Below are 27,409 nucleotides of genomic sequence, written 5' to 3' on the forward strand. Positions count from 1 at the left end.
AAACTCTTGACAAAAATACTGAGGAGTACCCCTATTTGACTGACATATTTCTCTTCATTTTCCTCTCATGCAAGAACAGCTCAGTGATTTTTCTCTTATCAAAAATAATCACCAGGCACAGACCTATTAAGGAAAATTTCAGCTAAAACCTGAAAATTTCAGAAGTGAATGACTGAAGACAAGGAGTTAAAACAGAAATTGTGATGCAACATAATTAAGGCTATGTTTTAGTCACAGGTATTTTTAGTAAGTCATGGACAGGTCACGGGCAGTAAACAAAAATTCACGGCCCATGACCCGTCCATGACTTTTACCAAAAATACCTGTGACTAAAAATGAGTGGGGGGAGGGAAAGGGGATGGGAAAGAGGCACGGGTGGTCCGGAGATCCTGCAGGTGCTGGGGGAGGTGGCCCGGGGCTGGCAGGGGCTCCTTACCTGGCTCTGCATCCCTGCGGCTCCTAGCTGGTAGAGGAGTACAAGCGCTGGCTGCTACAGTTCCCATTGGCCGGGAACCACAGCCAATGGGAGCTGCGGGGGCAGGCAGTACGGAGCGCCTCCCCCCCCAGTCACCTAGGCACTCCAGGGTCATGCCAGTGAGAGCCTCCCACCACATGGTAAGTGCCCCCCAACCTCCTGTCCGTAGCCTCCTCCCACACACCCAAATTGCTGCTGCTGGCCCGGGGCTGCCTGCCTCAGGCAGCCCCTGAGCCAGCACCAGCCACTGCAGAAGTTATGGAAGTAACAGATTATGTGACCTCCATGACAGACTCGCAGCCTTAAACATAATCTATAGTGGATCACAACCACCATGGTGCTACTAGTATAATGATCTCTCCTCTCAACCTCCCCCCAAGAAAAAAAAAAAGTGGGGATATGAATACAACAAAATGTTCAAATACATCTGCTCATACCTTCCTTACACAACAAAAAGAAAATGTTTTAGGATGGAATTTTTAGAAGTGCTCCAGAGCTAGCCTAACTCTATTGGAGGTTTTTACAGAGCTAGGCCAATGCTATGCATTTTCAAAAATCTCACCCGTAATGTTCTAATTCAACATCTGCTCTGGGTCTTATCTCTGGTTTCAGAGTAACAGCCGTGTTAGTCTGTATTCGCAAAAAGAAAAGGAGTACTTGTGGCACCTTAGAGACTAACCAATTTATTTGAGCATGAGCTTTTGTGAGCTACAGCTCAGCTCACTTCATCGGATGCATCTTATCTCTGTTTGTCTTATAGACTAAGCTGCTTGGGGCAAGGGCTGTCTTTATTTGTCCTGTAAAGACCCAGGCACATTGTTGGTGCTTAAACATGTAATTCTGAAAAAATTGCTGAATATATTTTCTACTTCCTCCATGCTCAACAGAATGTTCGCTCTAAACAAGTTTGTTCAATTAGATTAGCATAACTGACAGCTTAGTATCCCCTCCTACAAACATTTTAAATTAGACACAGGGATCGAATCTGAAGTATTTGCATGAGACACTGCCACTGAATAAATGGAGTGACAGAGGAAGTGATGGTTAGGAAATCACCAGCACCAAAACAGATAAAGCTGAAAAGTGAAGGGAGGAAGTCACTATGTAAAAAATTGTTCTTTCTAAAAGCAATAATTTATTACTCATCTGAAGAACACAGAATCAGAGAACTGGAAGGGACCTTGAGAGGTCATCTAGTCCAGTCCCCTGCACTTGTGGCAGGACTAATTATCTAGACCACTCCTGACAGGTGTTTATCTAACCTGCTCTTAAAAATCTCCTGTGATGGAGATTCCACAACCTCCCGAAGCAATTTATTCCAGTGCTTAATCACTCTGACAGTTGGGAAGTTTTCCTAATGTCCAACCTAAAGCTCACTTGCTGCAATTTCAGCCCATTGCTTCTTGTCCTATCCTTAGAGGTTAAGAAAAACAATTTTTCTTCCTCCTCCTTTGTAACAAGCTTTTTACATACTTGAACACTGTTATGTCCCCCGTCAGTCTTCTCTTTTCCAGACTAAACAAACCCAATTTTTTTCAGGATTCAGAGTGGTAGCTGGGCTAAGTCTGTATCAGCAAAAACAATGAGGAGTCCTTGTGGCACCTTAGTGTATGTCTACACTACGAAATTAGGTCGAATTTATAGAAGTCGGTTTTTTAGAAATCGGTTTTATATATTCGAGTGTGTGCGGCCCCACAGAAAATGCTCTAAGTGCATTAAGTGCATTAACTCGGCGGAGTGCTTCCACAGTACCGAGGCAAGTGTCGACTTCCAGAGTGTTGCACTGTGGGTAGCTATCCCACAGTTCCCGCAGTCTCCGCTGCCCATTGGAATTCTGGGTTGAGAGCCCAATGCCTGATGGGGCTAAAACATTGTCACGGGTGGTTCTGGGTACATATCGTCAGGCCCCCATTCCCTCCCTCCCTCCGTGAAAGCAGCAGCAGACAATCGTTCCACGCCTTTTTTCTGTGCGGACGCCATACCAAGGCAAGCATGGAGGCCGCTCAGCTCACTTTGGCAATTAGGAGCACATTAAATCACATTCAACACCAAACAGGAAATGAGATTCAAAAGTTCACGGTTCTTTTCCTGTCTACCTGGCCAGTGCATCTGAGTTGAGAGTGCTGTCCAGAGTGGTCACAATGGAGCACTCTGGGATAGCTCCTGGAGGCCAACACCGTCAAATTGTGTCCACAGTACCCCCAAATTCGACCCAGCAAGGCCAATTTAAGCGCTAATCCACTTGTCAGGGGTGGAGTAAGGAAATCGATTTTAAGAGCACTTTAAGTCGAAAAAAAGGGCTTCATCGTGTGGATGGGTGCAGGTTTACATCGATTTAACGCTGCTAAATTCAACCTAAAGTCCTAGTGTAGACCAGGGCTTAGAGACTAACAAATTTATTTGGGCAGAAGCTTTTGTGGGCTGGAACCCACTTCATCAGATGCATGGAGTAGAAAATACAGTAGCAGGTATATATGTATGTGTGTTTGTACGTGTGTGTGTGTGTGTGTGTGTATACACACACACAAACACATACATATACACGCACATACATATATACGTATGTGTGTGTGTACACACACAAACACACATACACCAAGTGGGGGGATCAGTCTAACAAGACAATTGAATTAACAATAGAATACCAAGGGAGGAAAAATCACTTTTGTAGTGGTAACGAGGGTGGCCCATTTAAAACAGTTGATAAGAAGCTGCGAGTAACAGTAGGGGAAAATTAGTATGGTAAAATTAGTTTTTTGTAATGACCCAATTTTTTCAATTTTCCCTCATAGGTCATGTTTTCCAGACCTTTAATCATTTTTGTTGCTCTTCTTTGGTCTCTCTCCAATTTGTCCACATCCTTCCTGAAATGTTACTCCAGTTGAGGCCTAATCAGAGCAGAGCAGAGCAGAGCAGAATTACTACTTTTTTTTTTTGGTTTGGTCTTGCTTACAATACTCCTGCTAATATATTCCAGAATGGTGTTCACTTTTTTTGCGAAGAGCATTACACAGTTGACTCATATTTAGCTTGTGGTCCCCTATGACTCCCAGATCCCTTTCCGCAGTACTCCTTCCTAGGCAGTCATTTCCCATTTTGTGTGTGCAACTAATTGTTCCTTCCTAAATGAAATACTTTGCATTTGTCCTTACTGAATTTCATCCTATTTCAGACCATTTCTCCAGTTTGTCCAGATCATTTTGAAGTTTAATCTTATCCTCCAAAGCTCTTGCAAACCCTCCCAGCTTTGTGTCATCCATAAACTTTATAAGTGTACTCTGTATGCCATTATCTAAATCACTGATGAAGATACTGAACAGAACCAGACCCAGAAATGATCCCTGAGGGACCCCACTCATTATGCCCTTCCAGCATGACTTTGAACAACTTGATAACTACTCTCTGAGAACGATTTTCCAACCAGTTATGCACCCACCTTATAGTAACTCCATCTAGGTTGTATTTCCCTAGTTTATTTATGAGAAGGCCATGAGGGACTCTACCAAAAGCTTTACTAAAATCAAGATATACCATGTATACCACTTCCCTCCCTATCCACAAGGCTTGTTATCCTGTCAAAGAAAGCTATCAGGCTGCTTTGACACAATTTGTTTTTGACAAATCCATGGTGATGGTTACTTATCACCTGACTATCATCTAGATGTTTGCAAATTGATTGCTTAATTATTTGCTCCATTATCTTTCCAGGTACAGAAGTTAAAATGACTGGTCTGTAATTTTTTATAGATGGGCACATAATGGCTGTTTCCAGAAATTCAAACACTGGGGGCTGGCATTAAACACTTAATTGCCTCACTTGAAGTAGAATTAAATTTGGGATAGATTTTTTTTAAAGAGTTGAGGAGTTTATCTGTGCACTTCAAGTTAACAGTTGTTGAGGTACATTTCAACTGATGCCAATTAAGTGAGCTTATTATAAAAAATTGCTTGTTCGGTAATAAAGAAATCTCACATGGAACCATTAACCACTTGGGACACCAAAAATTACTAAGAGCTCTGGCAGACAAGGATAGTGTTTACATTGCGCTGCTCATTTAGTCAATTGCATCTAAACACAAGCATTGAGGGTTTCTTCAGGTGGTCAGTTGCCATCTTGATGAATACTTTGATTCACTTTCAAACTCATTAGACAAACATGGTAAGTTGTTATTCCTTTAATCATCCAACTACATCAGGAAAATGACCTGTCACTGGCAAAGCCACAGCCATCACCTTCTATTGGTTTTGAAAACTGTTTTAAAAAACTGTTCATATACAAAAAGCTGTTTTCAACCCTCGTTTCAATCACACTTTTTTGTAACCAAGCTAAAAAAATATTTGTTTTTCTCTACACAAGAAGCTACGCCATTGTCAAAACTAAATAAGGTGGTGCCAGAGGGACTCTGTTTTAGTTAATTAATCTCAGCAATTCTGTACTTCCCTCCGTTAGGTATAAATAAAGCCTCTTCCCTTCGGCTATGGGCTAATTAGAACTATTATTCTCAGAGTGATGTGGGCACACTGATGAGCACAATATGAATGCAGTAATGGAGATCAGAAAGAGTAAATGAATACTGAATACTAGACTGGAAAAAGCACAATTAATAATTGTTTTAACACATGGACATGTGTTATCTGTCTAGCTCTGTAATGGGGAACAGCAGTTTTACTGTAGGTATCTTTCAGACAAGAAGAGGTATCACACTAACAAGACTACAACAAATCCTAATTAAAAGTTTGAAAAACCCCTAAAGCTCCTGGCAAAGGAACACAAGAGGCCCTTGTGTTCTGGTGATCCCAGGTCGCATAAAGGACCCCAGCAACACACAATTGTTCAACAAAGACAAAATAGGCAGGCAGTGTTATACATAAAACAGCAGTTATATCAGGACCAAATTAACGTATACAAATGCACAGCTAGTCTTGATTCAATCATGATTAATATGTGTAAACTACCATTTGATTACTAAAATATAAAAAACAAACTGCAATTAACTTATTGGATATATAGTTGTCAAAAGAAGTCTTCAATGCTCAATTTGTATTCAATTTAATCTGCTTAATCAAACCTAAATTAAATGTGAACTTGAAAATTGTAAATATAATTAATTTGAGAATATTGTGAAGGAAGGATAGGAATAGCTATTTGTGAATCTGGAACAAATTGGACAAGAGAGATTCACGGTACAATTAAATATGCAATGCTCTTGTGAAACATGCAACTGAAGCAAAATTTATCATCTACTAATTAATCATCTACTAAAGTAGCAGAAAATCTCAGAAAATTTAACATGAATATAGACTAAAAAGACTTAGCCAAATACACTGGTCAGGTATATTCATGGCTAAGAGTAACAGTAACAATTGCTTGGCTTTTAATATATAGAACATTTACATTGGCACAAGCTTTGTTTGTATGGTAGAAAGTAAAAGTGACTACAGAGCTGCCCTGCAGATCTTATAAAACAACAAGAATGCTAAAGTCTCTACAAACACAACACAAGATTTACAGATCCCAGTGTATGTATTCCTTTTTCTTAAGTTGAACAAAGAGTTAGGGATTGACAAACTGTGGAAGAAGAAATAGCTAGTTCCCCTGAAAACAAATATTCTAGAGAAGAGCCCATTTTAGTTCCAGCAGTATTTCAAAAGAAAACGTCAGAATACAGCTGCAGAGGGAAGCATTTATATGAGAAAGAAGCACTTCTTAAGTGACAGGTTTCAGAGTAACAGCCGTGTTAGTCTGTATTCGCAAAAAGAAAAGGAGTACTTGTGGCACCTTAGAGACTAACCAATTTATTTGAGCATGAGCTTTCGTGAGCTACAGCTCACTTAGTTATATATGAAAATTTAAGGGTTTTTGTGTTTTAAATTAGCATCTCTGAACAGCCTTCCTACAGTAAACTTTCTGAGAAGCATCACTTTTAGAAACAAACCACAATCAGTATTAACTTAAAGGTCTGTCAGTTCTAAATCCTGTTGCAGCCCCCTTTTAGTCTCAATTCTTCTGCCACCATGTGCAAAATGTGCCAGAAACAAATGATGCAGAGGTGAAGGGGATATTGGATTTGATAATCAGAAAAAGATGAACATTGTTATAATTGTAAATATTTAAAATAATGATTTTTCTGATGATTAATGATCACAATCAACCTGGGATCTAGCCAATTTCAAAATAGTAGTTTAAAAGAACTTTGAAGTACTTCTCCTGGTGCGCTGGCCAACTTTTTGTAGTTTAATAACCACATTATCATATTTGTAAAAATGTGCTTCCCTTCTGATGTTGTATGGAAAACTCAAACAAAAGAGGAGAAATTATACAGGGAGATAGTGATAATGAATATACAGTATATATGATGAAATGCAATCAAAAACAAAGTAAACAAATTGAAAAAAAGCAAAGTTTACTTTTTTTCAATCTCTTTCCATAGTAGGTAAAAAATTTTCAGACAGAAGGGTAATTCTTAAATTGATGGTGTCCATTAAACCAGCACTAAAGTATTTAAATTAGAAGAAAAGATGCAAGATCATTTACTTTTTTTTAGCGCATTATTAATTTAGATGCAGGCCTTCAGATACTACAGGACGTATCCAACTCCTTTCGAAGCCAATTGAAAGACTATTATCTTCTTCAGTCGAAGCTGAATTGGTCACCAAAGCCTTCTTTACATCAATTTAACTGAAAGGAGAAGAAGGCTAACTCCACTGAAATCAGTGGAGTTACAAGCGTAGAATACTAGAATTAGGCATGTCTAATTAGAGACCAGTAGACACATCGCATCAAGGCAAAACAGACTGATGCAATTTACCCAAGATTGCAATGATACATTGCAGCTACATAGATTTTGGTGCAAGTTTCCTCAATTTAGACAAGCCATCAGTGAGAACAGAGTAAGTCCCTAACTTGCTGGCATATGGCATAACTGTTGGGGTTATGCCACTACTTGCGCTGCAAACAAAATGGACAACACCTAGGAAACGATGAAAAAGATTGATTGAATTGGTAAACTTACAGCTGTGGTAAACTGGGTCTAAGAAAGGGATCATTTTCTGCCCCATTGACAGCTTTATTTTTCCTCTGTTTTGGTTCCGAATTGGCAGATGGTGCTTGAGAATTATTTGTAGATGGAGGTTTTCGTTTGGCTAGGAGCTTTCTTTGCCTTTCGATATCTTCCCTTTGTTGATTCACCCATTCTTGCTGCCTGTAAAACCAAAAATATTGCATTAATTATTAATATTTTTACAGCTAATAACATTTTAAAAAGCAGGCTTCTAATAATGGCAACGATGGATTCTAATCCACTGAATTACCACGAACTCTTTTCTTGGTAAAAATGAAAAGCTCGTGAGGCATTCTTAACTAGGCACTGTAAATGTGAATATTTATTTTGGGGATCAGAAGAAGAATTTGCATGATTTTATTTTATTTTGTATGTTTGTTTCTTGGTGTATTCTTTGTCGGATAATACGCTACAGATTTGCAATTTGGCAAGAGGAGGGTAATTGAAAAGGTTGTACTTTTTCTATCAGTAATCATTTTTGTACAAATGAAGAGTAAGAGTATTTCAGAGTATGTTAAAGAGAAATCAAATGTTCCCTATTAGGAAGGAGTATTCTCACAAAGTTTTGGAAACATGTTGGTATAATTTTCTTTTGTAATAGGTTTCCAAAAGTGTAACATACATACTTGATTTTCCAGATTGGAAACAAATGGTATTCTGACAAAGTGGACATTATCACTTACAACCAACACCAAAAGAAAAGAAAAAGTCAGAGATGTCAATGCAGAATATTAATATGGTTGTTTTACCAATCAGATACTTTAGCTGAGCTGACCTTCCTAAATAAATAATCAGTTGGGTTACACAATAAATAACTATTGTATGTATGGACAAAACACATAAGGAAGACTGTAAAAGCTAAATCATTAGATATTAACTAGGTCAGGGGTTCTCAAACATTTAGTGTGGACCCATTTCTGAAGAGTGTCGTCACAGACCAAATCCCTACCCAATCACAATCCCATCTGCATTCCCACATCTTTCTTGAGAAAACTAGAGTTTCTAGTGAACACATTAATACTTAACAATGTAAAGGTCAAATCAGTTTACTTTCCAAAGCATGTATCTGAAGTCATGAATTAGTTTCTTCCTCCCACTCCATAGCTCCACCCTCTGCCCCATCTCCCCAAGCTCCTTCTCTGCCCCATTCTCTGCTGAAGTACCTTGTTGAGGCAGCTCTTTTCCTGCTGGCGGCTACAGGCTCCTTTCCCCCATCCGCTTATGCTAGCAGCAGCCCCTAGTGGCGGCTGCTAGGTTTGCTCCTCCTTCTCGCTCCTCCTTCATTGCAATGAAGAGCCTGGATGTCTGTAGAAGCTGCTATAATGAAGGATGTGGAGCCAGCACCACGTGACCAGCAAGCCCTCCACAGACCATCAACTGTTCCACTGACCACCAGTAGTCGGTGGACCACAGTTTGAGAATCACTGATCTAGGTTTACAACTTTTTCTATCAATTGTGATGATTAATGAAATGCTGCTCAGTTAGTAAATTCACACTTGTTCTAAGGCTTGTTAAAATCAAGAGAGGCCCAATCATCTTCTTTCAAAAACAACAGGATTTAGCATTCTACATTCTGTTGGTTGATTAAGGGAGTTCTGTACTGTATTCTGAAACTTCAAAAAGCAAAGTGAAATACTACATATGAAAAGCAGCTCCAATCCTAGAAGCTCTTAGTAATAAAAAAAAAATCCACTGGAGGGAACTGACAATTACTGAGAATTTTAAAAACATAACATTGACTAACTTCACAAGATTTTGAAATGCAAAGCCATCTGTCCACTGTTCAGTAAATGAAGCACCATGTCGAACTGTTGTAAAATGCCCGAGGCGTAGTCTGTCTTGCATACTCTTCTCTCTGCTTGCCAGCTTTTCTTGTGTGCTCTAAGAAAATCAAAATATTACCATTCAGTTTTTCTAAAGTGTTTACAAGTTAGCAAAAAACACAGTCCTCTCTCTAATGCCTTTTTTTGAGTAGTAGGTAAAAGAATGATGGATGGAAATAAGTTTCAACTACTCATATTCCAATTACCTCTGCAGAACTGATACATGTTATTTTTTCTGGCTTATACATTATCAGAATTTAGTTATTATTCATAATGATACATGAGCCAGAAAACCCAATCTTGACTTTACTTGCAAATGTTACATGGAATTCAAAGAATGAGGGAAGAAGGCAGGGGGAATTTGAGCTACCTTTACACTGTCACAATTCAGGGCTGCTCAGCAGGCTGGTGTGTCCCCAGCACAAGAGCTGTCTATGGGATGCTCTACACTCCAGAGCAGCCCACACTCCCCCTAGTATGATGAACAACAGGCCTGCTACATCCTGTTCTCAGCATACCCTGATGCTGGAGCTAGCAATGGTGACAGTATAGGCATTCGGGGTGACCCTGCATTGTGGGAATTCTTCCACAGTCTCTTGCAGCAGATTTAAGGAAAAATTTAGTTTCTTTTCTTAACGTCCTGACTTGTCTTGTATTCATTGCATTAAACTAATTTTTCCATTCATTTTCCTTGACTTTTTGGGGTTGTTTTTAAGAAAAGCAGTATTGCTAGTGTTTAAGAATGTTAGCATTAAATTTGAATTTCATATCTCATTTAGGTGAATGGGATGGCAGAGGGGTAAGTACCTGCTTTTGCTGCTCTTAATATTAAGCTGAAAATGGAAGGTAGCAGTCGATCTATTTACAGTAGAAATTCTCCTAGCTCTCTTATGTGCTTTTCACAAAAAGAATGTCCCCACTGAGCATGTTCAGAAGTGATTTTTCAATCACCTGTACATTTATTTTAAAACAGTTTGCCCAAAATTCACAAAAAGGTTGAATGTCACCCAGAGGAAAAGCCACATGCTAACGTCATATATTTTATGGTCAACAGTGATTGAATTATTAGTGAGCAAACAAACATTTATGTTCAAAAATGCATTTTTTCTACTCTTCCATATTTCAAAAATGGCTGAAGGTATTTTTCTCAAATTTAAAATTAATTAGTTCTGGACTGAGAACATAGAAAACAAAAACGTAGAAAGTTTCAGTCCAAACAGAAAGTTACGAGCAAGTGAAAATGGGGTGGAGAGTTTAATAACGGCACTCCATAGGTAACTATCTATAGTGCTTTCCACCACACACACTGAAAAAACAGTGTTCAACCTTACCTTTTCAATCAGAAGTTTCTTGCTCATTGAAATGCATTTGTTTAACCTTTCTTTATATTTTTCAAGTAGCTTTTGTTGTTCATCTATTTGTCTTCTAAGATCACAGTTAGCCTAAGAACAATATGAAAAAAAAGTTATATTTCAGATCAGTGTTATTTTATGGAAAATACTACAAATCAAAAACATATAACTATTATCAATACAAATGTATATCTTCAGTGACATGCACTAAAGCAGAATGCCTACATATATACAAATATATAAACAAAACAACCTTATTCTCAGTACATCAGCCTCATCAGGTCTGTATAGAGGTGGCTTTATTTTTCCCCCTCCCCCAAAGAAGGGGATCCATGATCATTGGAAGCTGAATACCAGAATGATACCTAACATTACACAGGTTTGAACTGTATCTTCATATTTAAGTGTCAGATGCATTTTATCAGATAAAATATGTAAATAAATACATCTTATCTAGTACATTAGCACTAGTACTTTTCCACCCTTCCAATATTAAATAGGAAGCTCAATTCTAGCTCCAGTTCCTCTTCAGATAAAGGATTTCATACAGGAATCAAATGGAAATACAATAATCTCTTTCATAACCCGCAGTAAAATAAAAATTCACACTGACAAATTAAAAAAATATCTGAGGAGTGGAAGGGAGTAAAAAGTTTAAAGCATGCTCTTTGTATTCACATTATGACCTCAGAAGACTGAAGTTATGTTGTTCTAGCTATAACATACTAGAATTTTTGCAATGTTATCTTTATTACTTCTACACTGCTTAGCAGGTAAAAACAGAAACATACAAGATTTCATGAACACAAATTAGATAAGACATATACAATTTGTGAAGTTATTACAATCCCTTTCACTCATCTCCTTTAAAGACTTCTATTTGTTGTATCTGCGCACTGTTGTCTGCTTTTTGTCACATCCTGTTTGTCTAGTTGTTGATATAGTTACCTCTGCAACCCAACTACTTTTGGAGTATAACCACCCCAACCCCCCTTACTCTAGTACAGGAACTTTCCAAAGTACTTCATTTTTTTCTCATTATAGGCAGTTATTTTGTGCCCACGGTACTTCTGTCATGGTAATCTTGAAAACGTAGGCAGTAATAAGTTGTCCTACTGAGGAATGCTTTACTTTACAATTAAAGCAAGAAATATGTCATGTGAAAATATATCAAGATTTGTAAAAAGCCAAAGAAATTAAATTAACAACTGCCTTATACAATATCACCCTTGTCTGGAGCCTCAAGAAGTCTATAACCATGTTTAATAGTTAGATGTGCCAAAGACATGTTTCTTTTAAATGCTGAAGCAGAAAAAAAAATGAGATTCATGCACTTAGTTATCACATAGTATATGCTAGGTTTCAGAGTAGCAGCTGTGTTAGTCTGTATCCATAAAAAGAAAAGGAGTACTTGTGGCACCTTAGAGACTAACAAATTTATTAGAGCATAAGCTTTCGTGAGCTACAGCTCACTTCATCGGATGAAGTGAGCTTATAGTATATGCTGCTTCTCAGAAAAAGCATTTATGCAGATTTTATAGAATATTTTAATCTTTACAGATCTGGTGTTTTCTGTCATATGTTTATATTAAAACTTTAATATATTTTCAGCTTTATATGGTAGTACAAATATTTTCTATATACCATCACTAACCGAAATTTTAAATAGACATCTTTTATTCAGTCTTTTACACTTACCCTGAGCAAATCATCTATACGACCTTCTTTCTTTTCCAAGTCTTGATTTTTATTACTTTCCAGTGCAGCTAATTTCAGCATCGTGAGATCAGTCTAAACAAAAACATTTTCAAATATTTAATTCCATTCTTTGGCAGCTGTAACACATGATTTTCCTCATTTTTGCATCAATGTTGTTAATTATTTTAAATTATTGTAATTGTCTTTGCCAATTAATAGGCTGGGTTGAGTTAAGAGTTTGGACAAACCACTTTAACTGATAAAGTTCTTCATTAATTGAAAGCCAATCTATTAAAGAGCAATTAATTTTCTTTTTCAGTAAGGGATAAACACGAAATGGCTTGAATGAAAAAGTCTACTAATAATACTATGTTAAATTGTATCTGTTTGGTCTGAAATGGTATCCCTCTAAGTAAGGAAGTTTTAAACTAACCAACTGTGAAAGAGAGAGGGTCAGAGGATTGGGCTGGACATGCCAGACGAAACAGCGGTTCAACAATAAGGGTGCTTCAGGGCATAAAAAGGATTGCCATTTTCATTGACAAAGAACTTTGACTTTTAGCTCTGAAAGGCCATGTTGTATCTGACCATATCTCATTGCCACAGTGGTTGCTATCTTAAATACTGATAGAGCTAGAAACCAACACTTAAGATCACATGACAACCTGAATCTTGAGCAAAAGGTACAAAGCATTCATCTAACTCTAATGGTTCATGAAGTGCTATATGAGCATAAAAAGCAAGATGGTAATCAGAATGACTAGCAGCTCAAAATTTATCAAGGACAGAAGTGTTTTTGCAGACCACTACAAATGCTTGCAGAACCTGTAAATTTTGTAATTACTGGTCTTGAACCAGTTATCAGGCACGGAAATAAATGGTCACTGATCAATGTTTTCATGTATTCTAAAAAGAACATGGGAAGTGTCTACACAAAAGTGTTTACCTGAGTGATTTTAAATGATAACTGTTTTGGCTGTGTAACAGGGTGGTCCACAAAAGCTAATGCCGTAGGAGAAGGACTATTCTGTTGAACCTAAAATACATAAACAAAAGATATCAGTTTCAAATTGAAATACTCAGATTGCAAAGTGAAAGAATTTTGAATGTGTATCTCAAAATCCTGTGAGAATAACTACTTGACCATTGGTTGTAATTAGCAAGCTAAAATACAAAACAAGGAAAGACCATACTTTTTAACTATATGACCGATCTATCTTTGGAGTATTGCATCTAGCTATTCACTATGCAATTAATGACATATGTATTTTGGAGAGGTGCAACATACTCTAAAAGAACTAAGATTAGATCCCATTCCTAGGGAAAAGGATGACAGATTTAGTCTTACTCTCTGTGGAATAGGAGCTATTAGAAAATTTCTAAAGACCGTTACTTACCTTAAGAGGAATAGAATAAAGTTTGCAGAAACAGTCACAATACATATCAATTCACACTAATGCTCAAAAAAAAAAAAATTGGCATCAACCACAGCAGTTAGATAGTATGAACAAAGCTGATCTAATAATGACTCTTGTATACCAAGTCTACCAACTTTTGTCTGGTAGCAACTAGTATCATAAGTTTGCATCCTTTTCCAGTGTCCCTCAGCTAGATTTTTGTGAGGCTTTGTCTACACTACGCACTTTTTAGTGACATGGCTGTGCTGCTACAGTTGTGCCACTAAAAGGCGCGCAGTGAAGCTACTGTTTGTTGGTGGGAGAGAGCTCTCCCACCGACAAAAAACTTACACCCTCAATGAGCAGCGGTAGCTTTGTCGGCAGGAGAGCGTTCCTGCCAACAAAGTGCTGTTCACACTAGTGCTTTTCGTCGGCCAAACTTTTGTCGTTCGGGGGTGTGTGTGTGTGTGTATTTTTTTCAGTTTCCAGTGTATATAAAGCCTTAGACTAAGTTTGACAACTCAAAAATAACTAAGCTGGGTTTCCTTTAGTTTTGGAGGGCTTCTCTGACATCAGAGGGCCCAGAACAGGGGAAACCTGTAGTATATTATGGAACCAGACATCACTGAGACAACAGTCTGAAACCTCTAAGAGAAATCACTTTTTGGGGAAGGAGAGAGAGAAGGGCTATACACACACACACACACACACACACATTCAGAGAGAGAGAAGGGCTATCAAGCAATTAAAAAAATTAATCGCGATTAATCGCACTGTTAATAATAAAATACCATTTATTTAAATATTTTTGGATATTTTCTACATTTTCAAATATATTGATTTCAATTACAACACAGAATACAAAGTGTACAGTGCTCACTTTCTATTTATTTTTTAATACAAATATTTGCACTGTAAAAAAAGAAATAGCATATTTCAATTCTCCTAACACAAATACTGTATTGCAATCTCTTTATCATGAAAGTTGAACTTACAAACGTAGAATTATGTACAAAAAAACCTGCATTCAGAAACAACACAATGTAAAACTGTAGAGCCTACAAGTCCACTCAGTCCTACTTCAGCCAACCGCTCAGACAAACAAGTTTGGTTACATTTGCAGGAAATAATGGTGCCTGCTTCTTGTTTACAAATTGTGACGTTGCACTCCATATGCTATATGAAAATATGCTTGAAATGCGAATATAATGTAACTGGAATTTGCTTTATGCAAAAGGTCTCTTGTAAGGTATCATTACAAATCTTATAATCCACTGAGTGTGTTCATCCTATTTGTATGTATGTATCATTTGTGTATCTAAACTAGAAATATGAAGTTAACTCTGAGGTCCTAATATAATTATGCAAAGTGTGGGCCATTAATGGTGGCTTAGGATCTTGATGGTTCCCATTAGCTAGAACAACTGGTTGCGAATGGTTCTGTTTACTCACAAACCCTCCTGGGTACGTGCAGGCCAACCCTGAAAGAATGGATAATGAAGTCTTACAGTGACATGTGATCATGTCACCTGGTACTGGAATCCATCTTAAACCTGGTGCTTTTCCATTTAGAAGGAGGGTGGGAACCCAGAGAGAGACAAAGGATTCCCGCCTTGTGCCAAAGCTATAAAAGGGGGTGGAAAAGAACAAAAAGGGTTGCCAATCATGAGAAATCCCCTAGCTACCACCTGAGCTGGAACAAGGACTGTACCAGGGAAAGGATTGGGCCGAGACTAAGAGGAGTCTAGTCTGTGAAAGAAGCTTATTGGAACATCTCTGAGGGTGAAATTTACCTGTATTGAGTTTCCTAATGTATTGGGCTTAGACTTGCGTGCTTTGTTTTATTTTGCTTGGTAACTTACTTTGTTCTGTCTGTTATTACTTGAAACCACTTAAATCCTACTTTTTTTATTTAATAAAATCACTTTTGTTTATTATTAAACCCAGATTAAGTGATTAATACCTGGTGGAGCAAACAGCTGTGCATCTCTCTCTATCAGTGTTATAGAGGGCGGACAATTTATGAGTTTACCCTGTATAAGCTTTATACAGAGTGAAATGGATTTATTTGGGGTTTGGATCCCATTGGGAGCTGCGTTTCTGGGTGCTGGAGACAGGTAACCTGTTGAATGGTTTTCAATTAAAGCCTGCAGCTTTGGAGGCGCGGTTCAGGCATGGGTCTCTGTTGCAGCTGACTAAAGTGTCTGGCTCAACAAGGCACGGTTCTGGAGTCCCAAGCCATCAGGGAAAATGGGCTCAGAGGTCATTTCAGCACATCAGGTGACAGTCCCAAGGGGGTCTCTGTGACCAAACACATCACAACAATGACACCTGAAAGTGAGAACAGGCATTCACATGGCACTGTTGTAACCTGCATTGTAAGATATTTACGTGCCAGATACGTTAAAGATTCATATGTCCCTTCATGCTTCAACCACCATTCCAGAGGATATGCATCTATGCTGATGACGGGTTCTGCTCGATAACAATCCAAAGCAGAGTGAACATTCATCGGTCCGTTTTCAACATCATGAGTCAGATGCCACCAGCAGAAGGTTAATTTTGTGTGTGTGTGTGTTTCGGGTTAGGTACTTTCAGCATCGGAGTGTTGCTCTTTTAAGAGTCCTAAAAGCATGCTCCACACCTCATCCCTCTCAGATTTTGGACAGCCCTTCAGATTCTTAAACCCTGGGTCGAGTGCTGTAGCTATTTTTAGAAATCTCACATTGGTACCTTCCTTGCGTTTTGTCCTAACTGAAGTGACAGTGTTCATAAAACAAACAACATGTGCTGGGTCATCATCCGAGACTGCTATAACAGGAAATATATGGCAGAATGAGGGTAAAACAGAGATGGGGACATACAATTCTCCCCCAAGGAGTTCAGTCACAACGCACTGTTTTTTTTAAATGATCATCAGCAGCATGGAAGCAAGTCCTCTGGAATGGTGGCTGAAGCATGAAGGGACATACGAATGTTAGCATATATGGCACGTAAATACCTTGCAACACTGGCTACAAAAGTGCCATGCGAACGCCTGGCACTTCACTTTCAGGTGACTTTGTAAATAAGAAGCAGGCAGCAGTATCACCCGTAAATGTAAACAAATTTGTTTGTCTTAGCCATTGGCTGAACAAGTAGTAGGATTGCGTGGACTTGTAGGCTCTAAAGTTTTACATTGTTTTGTTTTTGAATGAAATTATGTAACAACAACAAAAATCTACATTTGTAAGTTACACTTTCACAATAAAGAGACTGCACTACAAGACTTGTATGAGGTGATTTGAAAAATACTTTCTTTTGGGTTTATCATTTTTACAGTGCAAATATTTGTAATAAAAATATAAAGTGAGCACTGTACACTTTGTATTCTGTGCTGTAATGGAAATCAATATTTTTGAAAATGTTGAAAAACATCCATAAATATTTAATAAATTTTATTGGTATTCTATTAACAGTGAGATTAATCGCGGTTAATTTTTTTAATCACAGTTAATTTTTTGAGTTAATTGCATAAGTTAACTGTGATTAATCGACAGCCCTAATACATAGCAAAACTCAAAAACATTTCCTGAGCAACAGAGCGTAAGGGAAATTTGGAGTTCAAATTCTGAAGCTGATAGCAAGTAGAATAAAGTGTAGTTGTCCAGAAATGGTCCTTCCACCCGGAGTTAAACAAAGGCAAGTCCAACATTAACACTGCAAGCCTGTATATGAGCGGAAACTATTTATTTTCAAATTAAATCCCACTTTCACATTTCAAAACATTACTAGTAAGGAGAATTATATGGGATACAGTAGTCATGTATTTAAATTTAACTAGAATCTGTTGGTTTATCAGCATCTTTGTTTATAACAAAACAACCTGGATTTTTCACTATTCCTTCCTAGCAAAAAGGAGTAAGAAATATTTTTTTTAATGTGTGTAGGGTATTTGTGAACAGATGCTATTATGTCCTGTTTTTGAAATTACTTAGTGAAAAAGTTATGAATTTATTTTAAATAAATGACTTGGAATTCAACAACCACCCATACCTGGTGACCAGTTACCTGAAGTTATACAGTGTAATAATTAACTTGGAGCTTCCCTTCCGATTTTACAACAATGTTTCAATCAGACAGTAATTCTAGTTTATACACCTAAAATTTACTGAAAGCATTTTTAAAAATTTGAACTTTATTTCTTGAACCAAACAAGTAGTATTATAGATTTCTTTCTGAAAGTAAGTTTAGAAAGTTTCACTATTTACAGTGATTATTTATAATCAGTGATTCCCAATTAAGGCTATTTTCACTGACTGAAAACTTTTGAACTGAATGCTGAAATTGAACAGATTAATAGTTCAAACTTACAGAAGAAGGGGCGGAATGTGAATGTGAATTTTGAGGAGAACGGATTGCAGGAGATATGCCTCTTACAGGACTGGAGCCGTTTCCACCTTGGTACTGAAGAGGAAACATGGCCAAAGAATTAGTTAACATTCTTATCGAAAATCGACTGTAAGGCAAAAAAAAAAAAAGTATCATTTACTGTATTACTGCACAACCTACACGTCTAAAGGGAAGAGAGTGCAAAAAAGACAAAAAAAAAAAAAAAACCCAAAAACCACTATTTAAGATGTAGCTTTAATTTTTAAATATAAATTTTACAAACAGCTCCAAAGATGTTTTAAAAACTACTTATTTTAAACCATCCATTCCCCTCATCCTTTTTCAGCTCCAGCAAGACCAAGATAACATCCCACCATAACTGTTAGATCTAAAAATAAAAAGGTCTATTAAAGATCACTATTCTCTCAAAGACTGAGCTCCTGTCCACACTAGTAAAAATAATGTAACATTTAAAAGACATTGCTAGCTCACAGTGTAAACATGACTTGTATGTGTTACTTTTGTATAGAAAGCCATGCATTTTGTGTTTCTAAATCAAGGCAGGTGACAATCTAAACAAATCTGTTGCCTGAGTAGTGCAGTACTCTTTACATTTATGCTTGTGAATTTAACTAAATTTAGTATCTTAAACAGTTACTTCCAACCTTAAAGAAGTCAAAAAAATAATTTTCAAAATAAATAAAAAACTTACTTCAAAATAGTCACTAATTTTGTGACCACGTCCCCCAATACTTTTCCCTGAAGTTAAAGAAAAAATTAAAGACGTTAGAAGTGACAAAAATAGACCGCTATACTTACTATGGAGGTGAAAAGTATACAGTATGTCAAATAAAGTCTTAGAATCTGCTAAGCAGTTTTCTGCAGCTTGGTGAGCCAATGTGTGATCTTTCTATCTAGATATTCATATGGCATCCCATCAGCACAGCATCTGAGAACTCCATGCACTTTGACTAATTTATTTTCACATCATCCACATACGGCAATGAAGTATAATTATGCTTTTTTTAAAAAAAAAAAAAAAACACACAAATGGGAAACTGAGGCACAGAGAGAATGGCCTGTTCAACTCTCACAAGACGTCTGTAGCAGAGAAGCCAGGAATTAAATCATATCTCCTAATTCCTACTCCAGTGCCTTAGCCACAAGACTATCCCTAACTAACATGATGAGATGTTCATCATTAACGTCGGCAGGCAAGAGTTTTGGTGCCAAGCTCCTCCACCTTTTAGGCACTCTGTCTCCAGGCTCACCAGTTAATGATTTGCCAAAAATGTCAAATCTGGTTAGCCTACAACTCACTTTCTATACTAGTCCCTTTGCTCAGTTCTTGAACCTGAGTGGGCAAAAACAGTGAGGACAAAATCTAACTAGAAGTACAGTAACAATTTACGGAGGCAACAATAAATTACTGACCAGCTAACTCAGTAGGCTGTGATAGCTGGGGCAATATAAAGATGCAAAGGGGCTGAACAGAGAGTAGAAAGAATGAGTATCACCTTGTGGAGATGATAGCAGCTCTTTTCCCCTTGCAAGTCAGTCATAAATCTTCAGAGGAATGACTAGAATGCTCTGACCAAGAGGACAGATCCAGTCTCTAGTGCTTGGTGAAGGTGACTGCAGACAGAGCTGCGAGTCTTTGCCATGCATAGTCATCTATGGAGGTTTCTTTCTCAGCTATGGAAGTAGACACGGCTTTGACAGAACAGACGCAGGAGAGTCTCCAAATGCAACAACAGATTCCAGCAGGGGAAGTTAATCAGAGCCTTTAAACCATTGCAGGGACTCTCGGAGCACGAAGAGGGAATGAGACTTTCTGAACTCCTGTGTTTGAGACAGGGTACACCTTCACTGTCCCACATATATCCACACAGTGTCAGGGGATTTTCTCTGGGCTTTGGTGATCAGACAGAAGTTGGGGTTGGGGGGTGGGGGTGGGAAATCTCCTGGTTCAGGTGAAAAGAAGAAACTGCTTTGGTAAGGAAGCTGTAACAAGTGCAAAGCATTAATTTTTCCTTAAGAAAAACAAGACAGTGTTGATGGCAAACAAATGCCATAAGCCCTGTCAGGTGAAGGCGACCTCGACTAAGGAATTCCACTTTCAAGGAAAGCACAGTAAGAAGCACCAAAGCTAAGAATTCAACAAGGTTTGAGCAAAGCACTGAGCACCCTATTGAGGACTCAGAGACTTCACAGGAGGCCTAAGATAGGACATAAACCTAAGGAACCTGTCCCAGTGGGATGGGTCCTCATTATGCATCTCTAGTGGAGCCTAAAGAGAGAAGGTAGGTTACTGAGGAGGGAGTGGAAGAGAAAAGCTCCACAAAGGAGTGAGTGTAGTGAACTGCTTGGGGTAAATTAGGGTAGAGTCCTTCCATACAGAGAGCAGGAGGGCTTTGTATTCTTTTTGGTCCATGCAATGGTCTCAAGATTAAGCATCTCTGCCTCCCCCTCAGAACAAAGGAAGGAATAGGTAAGGGACCTGGATGAAGCACCATAGCTCTTTTTCCCCTGCTCTTCTAGGCATTTTCTCTAAAATGAATCTAGTGGGAGTGCTCTAAAAGCGAGGGAAAGCCACGCAATACAGGTTTGCTCCCACTGGCAAGACAGGGGACTGCTGAATTGCTGACTAGACAATTCAGACCCACCAGCCTTGCAGTGATGATCTGCAGGAAGCACCCACTCTCAGGCTACACTTTCCACTTCGAGGGAGTCTGTCTGTTTCCTCTGTGCTATTTTTCATAGTGCCTGTGCTTGAAGTCTAAAGACAATACATCAGTGTGAAGCGTTTTTTGTTTTCCTCACTGAGAGGAAGGAAGAGACTGGGAACAGTGCCTTAAAGGGGAGGGAGACTGCCTATCTTTTGCTATTCCACTTCCTGACACCAGAAGAGAAGAACTGCGGAACCACACTGGGGAACCAAGCCACAGAAAATTTACTTTAAAAAAGAAATACATATGCATTTGTTTTCCACAAAAAATGCATTTGATATTTCAGCCATTAAGCTTCTAGAGGTTTTTGTTCATTGGTTTCACGTAAGCACTATCATGAAGGTGCAGCTGTCTCTTACAACTACTGTAGACCCCATTAATTGTCACACCACGGTAGACATACAGCTGTTTCAAATTAAGCACTCAAACCTATTATCAGACACACCTAGAAATACATTATGCTAGGAGATATTCCTTTATTTCCATTAATTGCCTTTACAAAGCATTCAAATCATTATATATTTAGACATATTAGGGGCAAGATGGTTTATTGAGAAGCCATAAGAGACCAGGAAAACAGAAAGATGCGAACAAAGGAAAGAACCAGAAGGAAACTTATGCTAACAAATCTGTACACACCTGAACAGAACACAACAGCATTTGTAATTATGTATTGTAATTATCATGCTGAGGGACAACTCAGTGATAACTAGCTCGACAACACATGAAGTTATTACAGTGTACAATGCAACTTATATTGACTTATTCTGCCATTAACCAATTCTTACAGTTTTTGAAACATATTAAACAAACCTGTTCCCTTAGAATCACCCTAATTAAGCAAGATGGCATTTAATGACACAGTTTAGTGGATTCCAGCACATACTGCAAGTGTCTCTTTCATAAAAGCCATTTCCCTACACTTACCTACCCCCTACTCTTCATGGTTTCAGTAAAGAAGGAGATGGTTTATTACATTTTTAAACAAATGCACCATTTTATCACTTTCCCCATATCCATACCAGTCTTGCCAATTATCTAAAAGCTGACCTGGATGGGTAAGAAAGGAGTTTGTCAGCTGAGAAACATTAAAAGTGATCTGTAAGGAAAAAAACTGGGCTTTGTGCCTTTGCTTCTTTATAATGCATAAGGAAGGCCAGAAAGGTGATCCTATGCTACAAACAGATATTTTTCTGCTTGTTTTTCACATTTGAAATTCTGTCCTATCTAGCATGGAGGATGCTACTGCCTTGTCTACATTAGGATACATTGTAGTTATAAAGTTCTATGGGCAGTAACAAAATGGTAACCAGGGCATAAGAGCTTTTATTACCAGGTTGTCTGCTCTAAGAAATGGTTAAAATTTCCTGCTTTTACTACCACTTGTTCCACTCCATGAGGGGCAGCAATGATGGGAGCACTAGAAAAGCAGCTGTGGGAAATTTTCCAAAAAAGTTTATAATAGGCAAAGCCTCTGTGAGGTGACTGTACCACAACAGTTAAGAGACCAAAAGAGTCAAGTGAGAGGAGAGTGTCAGATTGTCTGAAACTTTTTTTTTTTTAAGAACAAAATAAATTATACATTTAAATAGCAGTAAACACTCAAATCAAAATGATCACCTAAACAGAAATATTTTAAAGCAACATATCTTACACTTTGCTTTTTTGGCTTAACATGGGAAGGGACAGCCTACACTTCCCTGAAAAATGTACAAAAAAAAATATTGCAAGACAAAGTTAGACTGCCTGCATTATACTTTACACCATGCATAAGTAGCTAGAGGAGAAACTAATCTTGAGGACAATACTAAAAAATTTCCTAGAATAATTTAAGTATTAAAAGAAATGGATAAAAATATTGTTTTATAATGCAAGCCAGTTATTTAATTTATTTATTCTAGTTTTCAGAGTATCTTCTGTAACAGTTAACAACATTAACATCTAAAGCATTATAAGGAATGCAGCTGCCTCCATTGTTTTATATGTCGGTGATGTCATCAGCTATTGCACCAAACATATAAAACCCAAAATTCAGGTCTTGGCAAGACATTACAAGAAAAACTCCCAACTTATTTATCTGTATGTGTGAAATATTGCCACTGTAGCTTCAAGCAGACCAGAGATATTTAATAGAAATCAGTCCCAGAGACATAAGTTTTCATACCCAAACAAGTGACTGTGATTTATCAAGTGACTTAAAACTATGTTAACATTAAACTATGCAGTCACAAATTAATAAATTTCTCCAATCGAAAAATACCAAACATCCATTTGAAGGAGTTCTTTATCTTTGCTCCCAAGAAGGCTCTGTATTTAAAGACCCCAAACCCCTTCTCCTTCCCAAGTAATTTCCTGGGCTGGTCATGCTTTATCAATCACTCTGGTAAAGGGAAGGGGAACATCCAACTACATTGTCTTTATGAACAAACCCCATAAGCCCTCACAGTTGGCTCTAATTTCCTTTTAATCAGTTGATATTCTATTCCCTCAGCTGCCAGAGTCCCAGTTTGCTGATTGCCCAGGTGTACATCACCAACGAGTCTAAAACCTACACCACTCAGCTCAGAATGGAATACATACCCTTGGCTGGAAAATCAGGCGCAAGTGGCAGCTAAGCCACAGTATTTTAAAATAGCAATCTTGATCATTAGAATTATTTCTACGTAGTTTGAACTGCCAGTTCAAAAGGCCTACCAGTGATTAGAACAGGTAAAGTATTCAAGTATCAACTCAGAGGCAGGACAAGAACCAACCACAAAGACAAAATAAAAAACACAGTAAATGACCAAGAGGCAAATGAACAATGCTCCTAGCTCCTGGCTTATATATTTGCATTTAAAGGGATATTTATTAGTTCAAATGGAACACCAAAACAATAAAATAAGCCCCATTCTCACAACTACTTTTTCTTTATATGCTAGATAGTACCCAGAGACTTATGAGTCTCCACCATTCCTGCCCTAAAGAAGTCACCTTAAAATGGGACAGGATATTTCAATGAACCACATACTTGTCTAAAACAGTACCAAATGGTAAGTATCATGACAGTGTTTTGAGGAACAAGTATATATATTGTCCACTAGGAAATGGACTGAGAGCACCACACATTTCACAAAGGCCAAACAGCCACTGGATAGTAACAGTTATGGCTTGATTCAAGTCAAAGTCAAGTCATATCAGATGTAAGTCATCTATTTCATTCTAGTGATCCCCCAACTATTTAATCCTCCCCTATGAACATTTGTTGGATGGAAAAAGGTCACTCAGGATAATGGAAATTTATCTGAAGAGCAAGCAAATGAAAACTTTAAAAGCATGAATTCCTGCTCATCAGCTGGAATAAGAAAAGGAACTGCAGAGGCATACTAGTGAGAAGAATTATGGCAAGAGCTAAGTGCAGCCATACAAAATTCTTTTACACAATTAACAGCTCAGATACAGAATGTACTTGCCTGTACCTACCCAAGACTGATAATGGGGAAAAAGATATATTTTATTCACCAGTTAAAATCACCACTTGTCTCAGGCAATGAGTGTAGAACTCTGTAAGGCTGTCTAAGGGCTTGTCTACACAGCCCCACAGTGCAGACTACCCGGCATGAACTGTAGTGAGTGCTAAAATGTTGCACTGTAACTGTCCTGTGTAGACTCTGCTAGTATGAACTAAAAGATACCTGGTTTACGTTGATGTAGTCCTGTTTGAAACATGAACTAGGAACCTTCTAGTTTGCGCTAGCAGGGTCTACACAGGACAGTTACAGTATAACACTTTACTGTGCACTGCAATTCATACCCCCATAGTTTGCACTGCAGGACTGTGCAGACAAACCCTAAATTTTATGTGTTCAAGCAAATATAATTTGACTAAATGCATGTAATACCTAACTGATTTGCTATAATTCAAAAAATGTTTGGTGTACCTTGGCTGCTTTCACTCTGATTCTCTGCTTTCCTCTTTCTTCCCCTGGAAGGTTCTGATTGTTTCTTCTCCGGAGTCTACAAAAAGAAAATTAATGTCTTTAAATGCAAAAGAATCTGATCCAGCAACAGCTCTACTTATTTCTATTATTGTTACATGCAATAAATAAAAAGTCTCATTCATAAAACATGGTCTCAGTTCAGCCGGAATACCATTTCAGATTTTAACTGAAGGAAAAAGATGACAATATGAGTACTTACTCTTGTACTCCTTCCCTTCATAAGGTTTATTACACCTGTTTGTTGTGTTTAGACTAGAACATCAGAGGTATGAACACCTTGAGCATGGAGGTTATTTGTAACTCTGAAATGTTTGTAACTATGAACAAAACGTTATGACTGTTCTTTCAAAAGTTCACAAATGAACCTTGACTTAACACAGCTTTGAAACTTTACTATGCAGAAGAAAAAATGTTTATTTTAACTACCTTAATTTAAATGAAACAAGCACAGAAACCGCTTCCTTACCATGTCAATCTTTTTTTTAAACGTTCCCTTTATATTTTTAGTAGCTTATGTTTAACACGATACTGTATTTTTTTTTGGTCTCTGCTGCTACCTGATTGCATGCTTCCAGTTTCTAATGAGGTGCGTGGTTAATCTATCAGTTCATAACTCTGATGTTCGTAACTGAGGTTCTACTATAGTTTTAAATGAGATAAGGTGTTATGGTCAAAATCTGCTTTTTTACTATATTTGTACACTGCCCAGCTGAAAGGGGCCCAAGTCCGGGCTGACAGCTCTGGACACTACTGACTTCCATATACTGCACAGTTTTGATATAAGAATAAAAGTTTGTCAAAGCTATTTTCAAAACATATCTTTCTGCAGAAACATGATGCTTACAAATGCTTCTCTATATTATGCTGTTGAGTGATGCACTGTTATCTAAAGTTATGTTCAGTCTAAACATTTAATGAACATTCTGCGAACAAAGCAAGTTAATGTTAAGTGATAAATTGACAAGATTTAACCAAGTATTGATGACATTAAAAAGTAATCTTTTCCTCTTTCCTTTTCTGCTTTCAGTTTTGTTGGAAAATAGTTAAGTGATTTTATTCTCAAATTTGTTATTCCATTATTAGCATTTTAATACAGCATCTTAAATAGCCAAAGTATATTTTTTTAAAACTGTATATTCTTTACAACTATTAAATATGTCTACATAATCATTTCAAATTTCCCAAAAAGTTAATTTTCCAATTGCAGAATAACTATCAGCTTTCTCATCTATAAACCTCTGTAGGAATTTAAATTTCATTTTGAAAAATCAAAACTCCAGTGATTTGTAGAAAAATATTTCAGTTTTCTTTTAATCCTTTTCATTCGTTTTGTTTAGTTTAACCGTAAACTGCAAACAGTATTAGCACTCTAATAAGATGTCTAAAATTATACTGGAGGTAATTTTCACTTTGGTAAATACAATATTCATATGATAATGCACAATGCGTACGCAAAACTTGGGCATATCAGCTCAAATCACCACAAAATGTTTTCCAGAAAACAAGCAGCACCTTTCATCTTCTAATGGAACCATACGAACTACAACAAATTCAAGAGCTATGGAGCTGGGGAAATATCTTCTTGGTGAACACTTCCCAAATAATAAAGCTGCCTTCACATATAAAACTTCAGCAAAACTTACAAACAAGAAAAAACATTTTTAGAAAGCCACCAATATCAGATTCCAGAACTATGAAGAAAAACACAAACCTGGCATATTGCAAGACCCCTATACTTCATGTGGTTCAGGCCCTAGTTTACCTGTGTATTTTGTGGTTTACCACTTGTTTCTGTCTTGGCTTGATAGTTTTTAATTTTGGCCTTAATATTTCCTTTTATAAAACGTATTCATTTGTAATAGTCTGTCTCTAAAATAATTATTCTCTCTTTCCAAAATTGTGGGTTAAGATAGAAATACAGATCTATATAAATATTTTATATTTACTTGCAGAACAATTCATAGTAGCATATAGAATTTTTTCAAAGAAAAAATGTGGAAAACCACCAATTTGTACTATTTGTGTCTTAAATATGTAATGTCTTTCCCTCTCTACAGCACTTAATGGTGCTGAGATTTTCAGTTTTTAATAATCATTAAATTTTTCCTATGTATAATTAATGTGTTTATATTTTTTTAAATTTACTTTCCCCCCTAAATCTTACCCCCTTCACCACTCAGATTTACAGCCAAAGACTATAAAAAGAGTTTTAAAGAATTCTTTATCTGCAGAGAATAGAAAATACAAACTTATAATGGTGGGAAAGACCAAGGTATTCATACACTATCAGAAGCACTCAAAATCCACAGAACTCGGTTTAAGATTAACCATAAATTGCACATAGCCAATCTGTACTCCAATCAAAATCTACATACCTTAAATGTGAACAGAATCTAGTAAACTTATGTCATTCACATGTAAAAGGACACTGAAATACAGGTATAGTTTTCAGGAACAAACATTCAGTAAAATTATATGTGACTATTTTCTATCAAAGTAGTACAAGAAATACAGCATTTACT

General features: G+C 37.4%; 1 protein-coding gene across 4 annotated transcripts in view; it reads right to left on the reverse strand.

The window, feature by feature from the left end:
- Positions 1-27,409, reverse strand: part of TLK1 (tousled like kinase 1) — a 136,160-nt gene that overhangs the window by 45,695 nt on the left and 63,056 nt on the right. For 3 of the 4 annotated variants that reach the window (XM_073305808.2, XM_073305811.2, XM_073305810.2), the window contains 8 exons: positions 24,828-24,903; positions 18,891-18,937; positions 18,161-18,253; positions 13,357-13,446; positions 12,411-12,503; positions 10,692-10,802; positions 9,282-9,418; positions 7,489-7,677 (listed from right to left, as the gene is read on the reverse strand). In XM_073305808.2, coding sequence (XP_073161909.1) covers positions 7,489-7,677; positions 9,282-9,418; positions 10,692-10,802; positions 12,411-12,503; positions 13,357-13,446; positions 18,161-18,253; positions 18,891-18,937; positions 24,828-24,903 — 836 coding nt within the window. The remainder of the gene's footprint in view (positions 1-7,488; positions 7,678-9,281; positions 9,419-10,691; positions 10,803-12,410; positions 12,504-13,356; positions 13,447-18,160; positions 18,254-18,890; positions 18,938-24,827; positions 24,904-27,409) is intronic. The other variant, XM_073305809.2, reaches the window with a different exon arrangement.

The sequence above is a fragment of the Lepidochelys kempii genome, chromosome 11 (genome assembly GCF_965140285.1).
Source record: "Lepidochelys kempii isolate rLepKem1 chromosome 11, rLepKem1.hap1, whole genome shotgun sequence".
Lineage (NCBI taxonomy): Eukaryota > Metazoa > Chordata > Testudines > Cheloniidae > Lepidochelys > Lepidochelys kempii.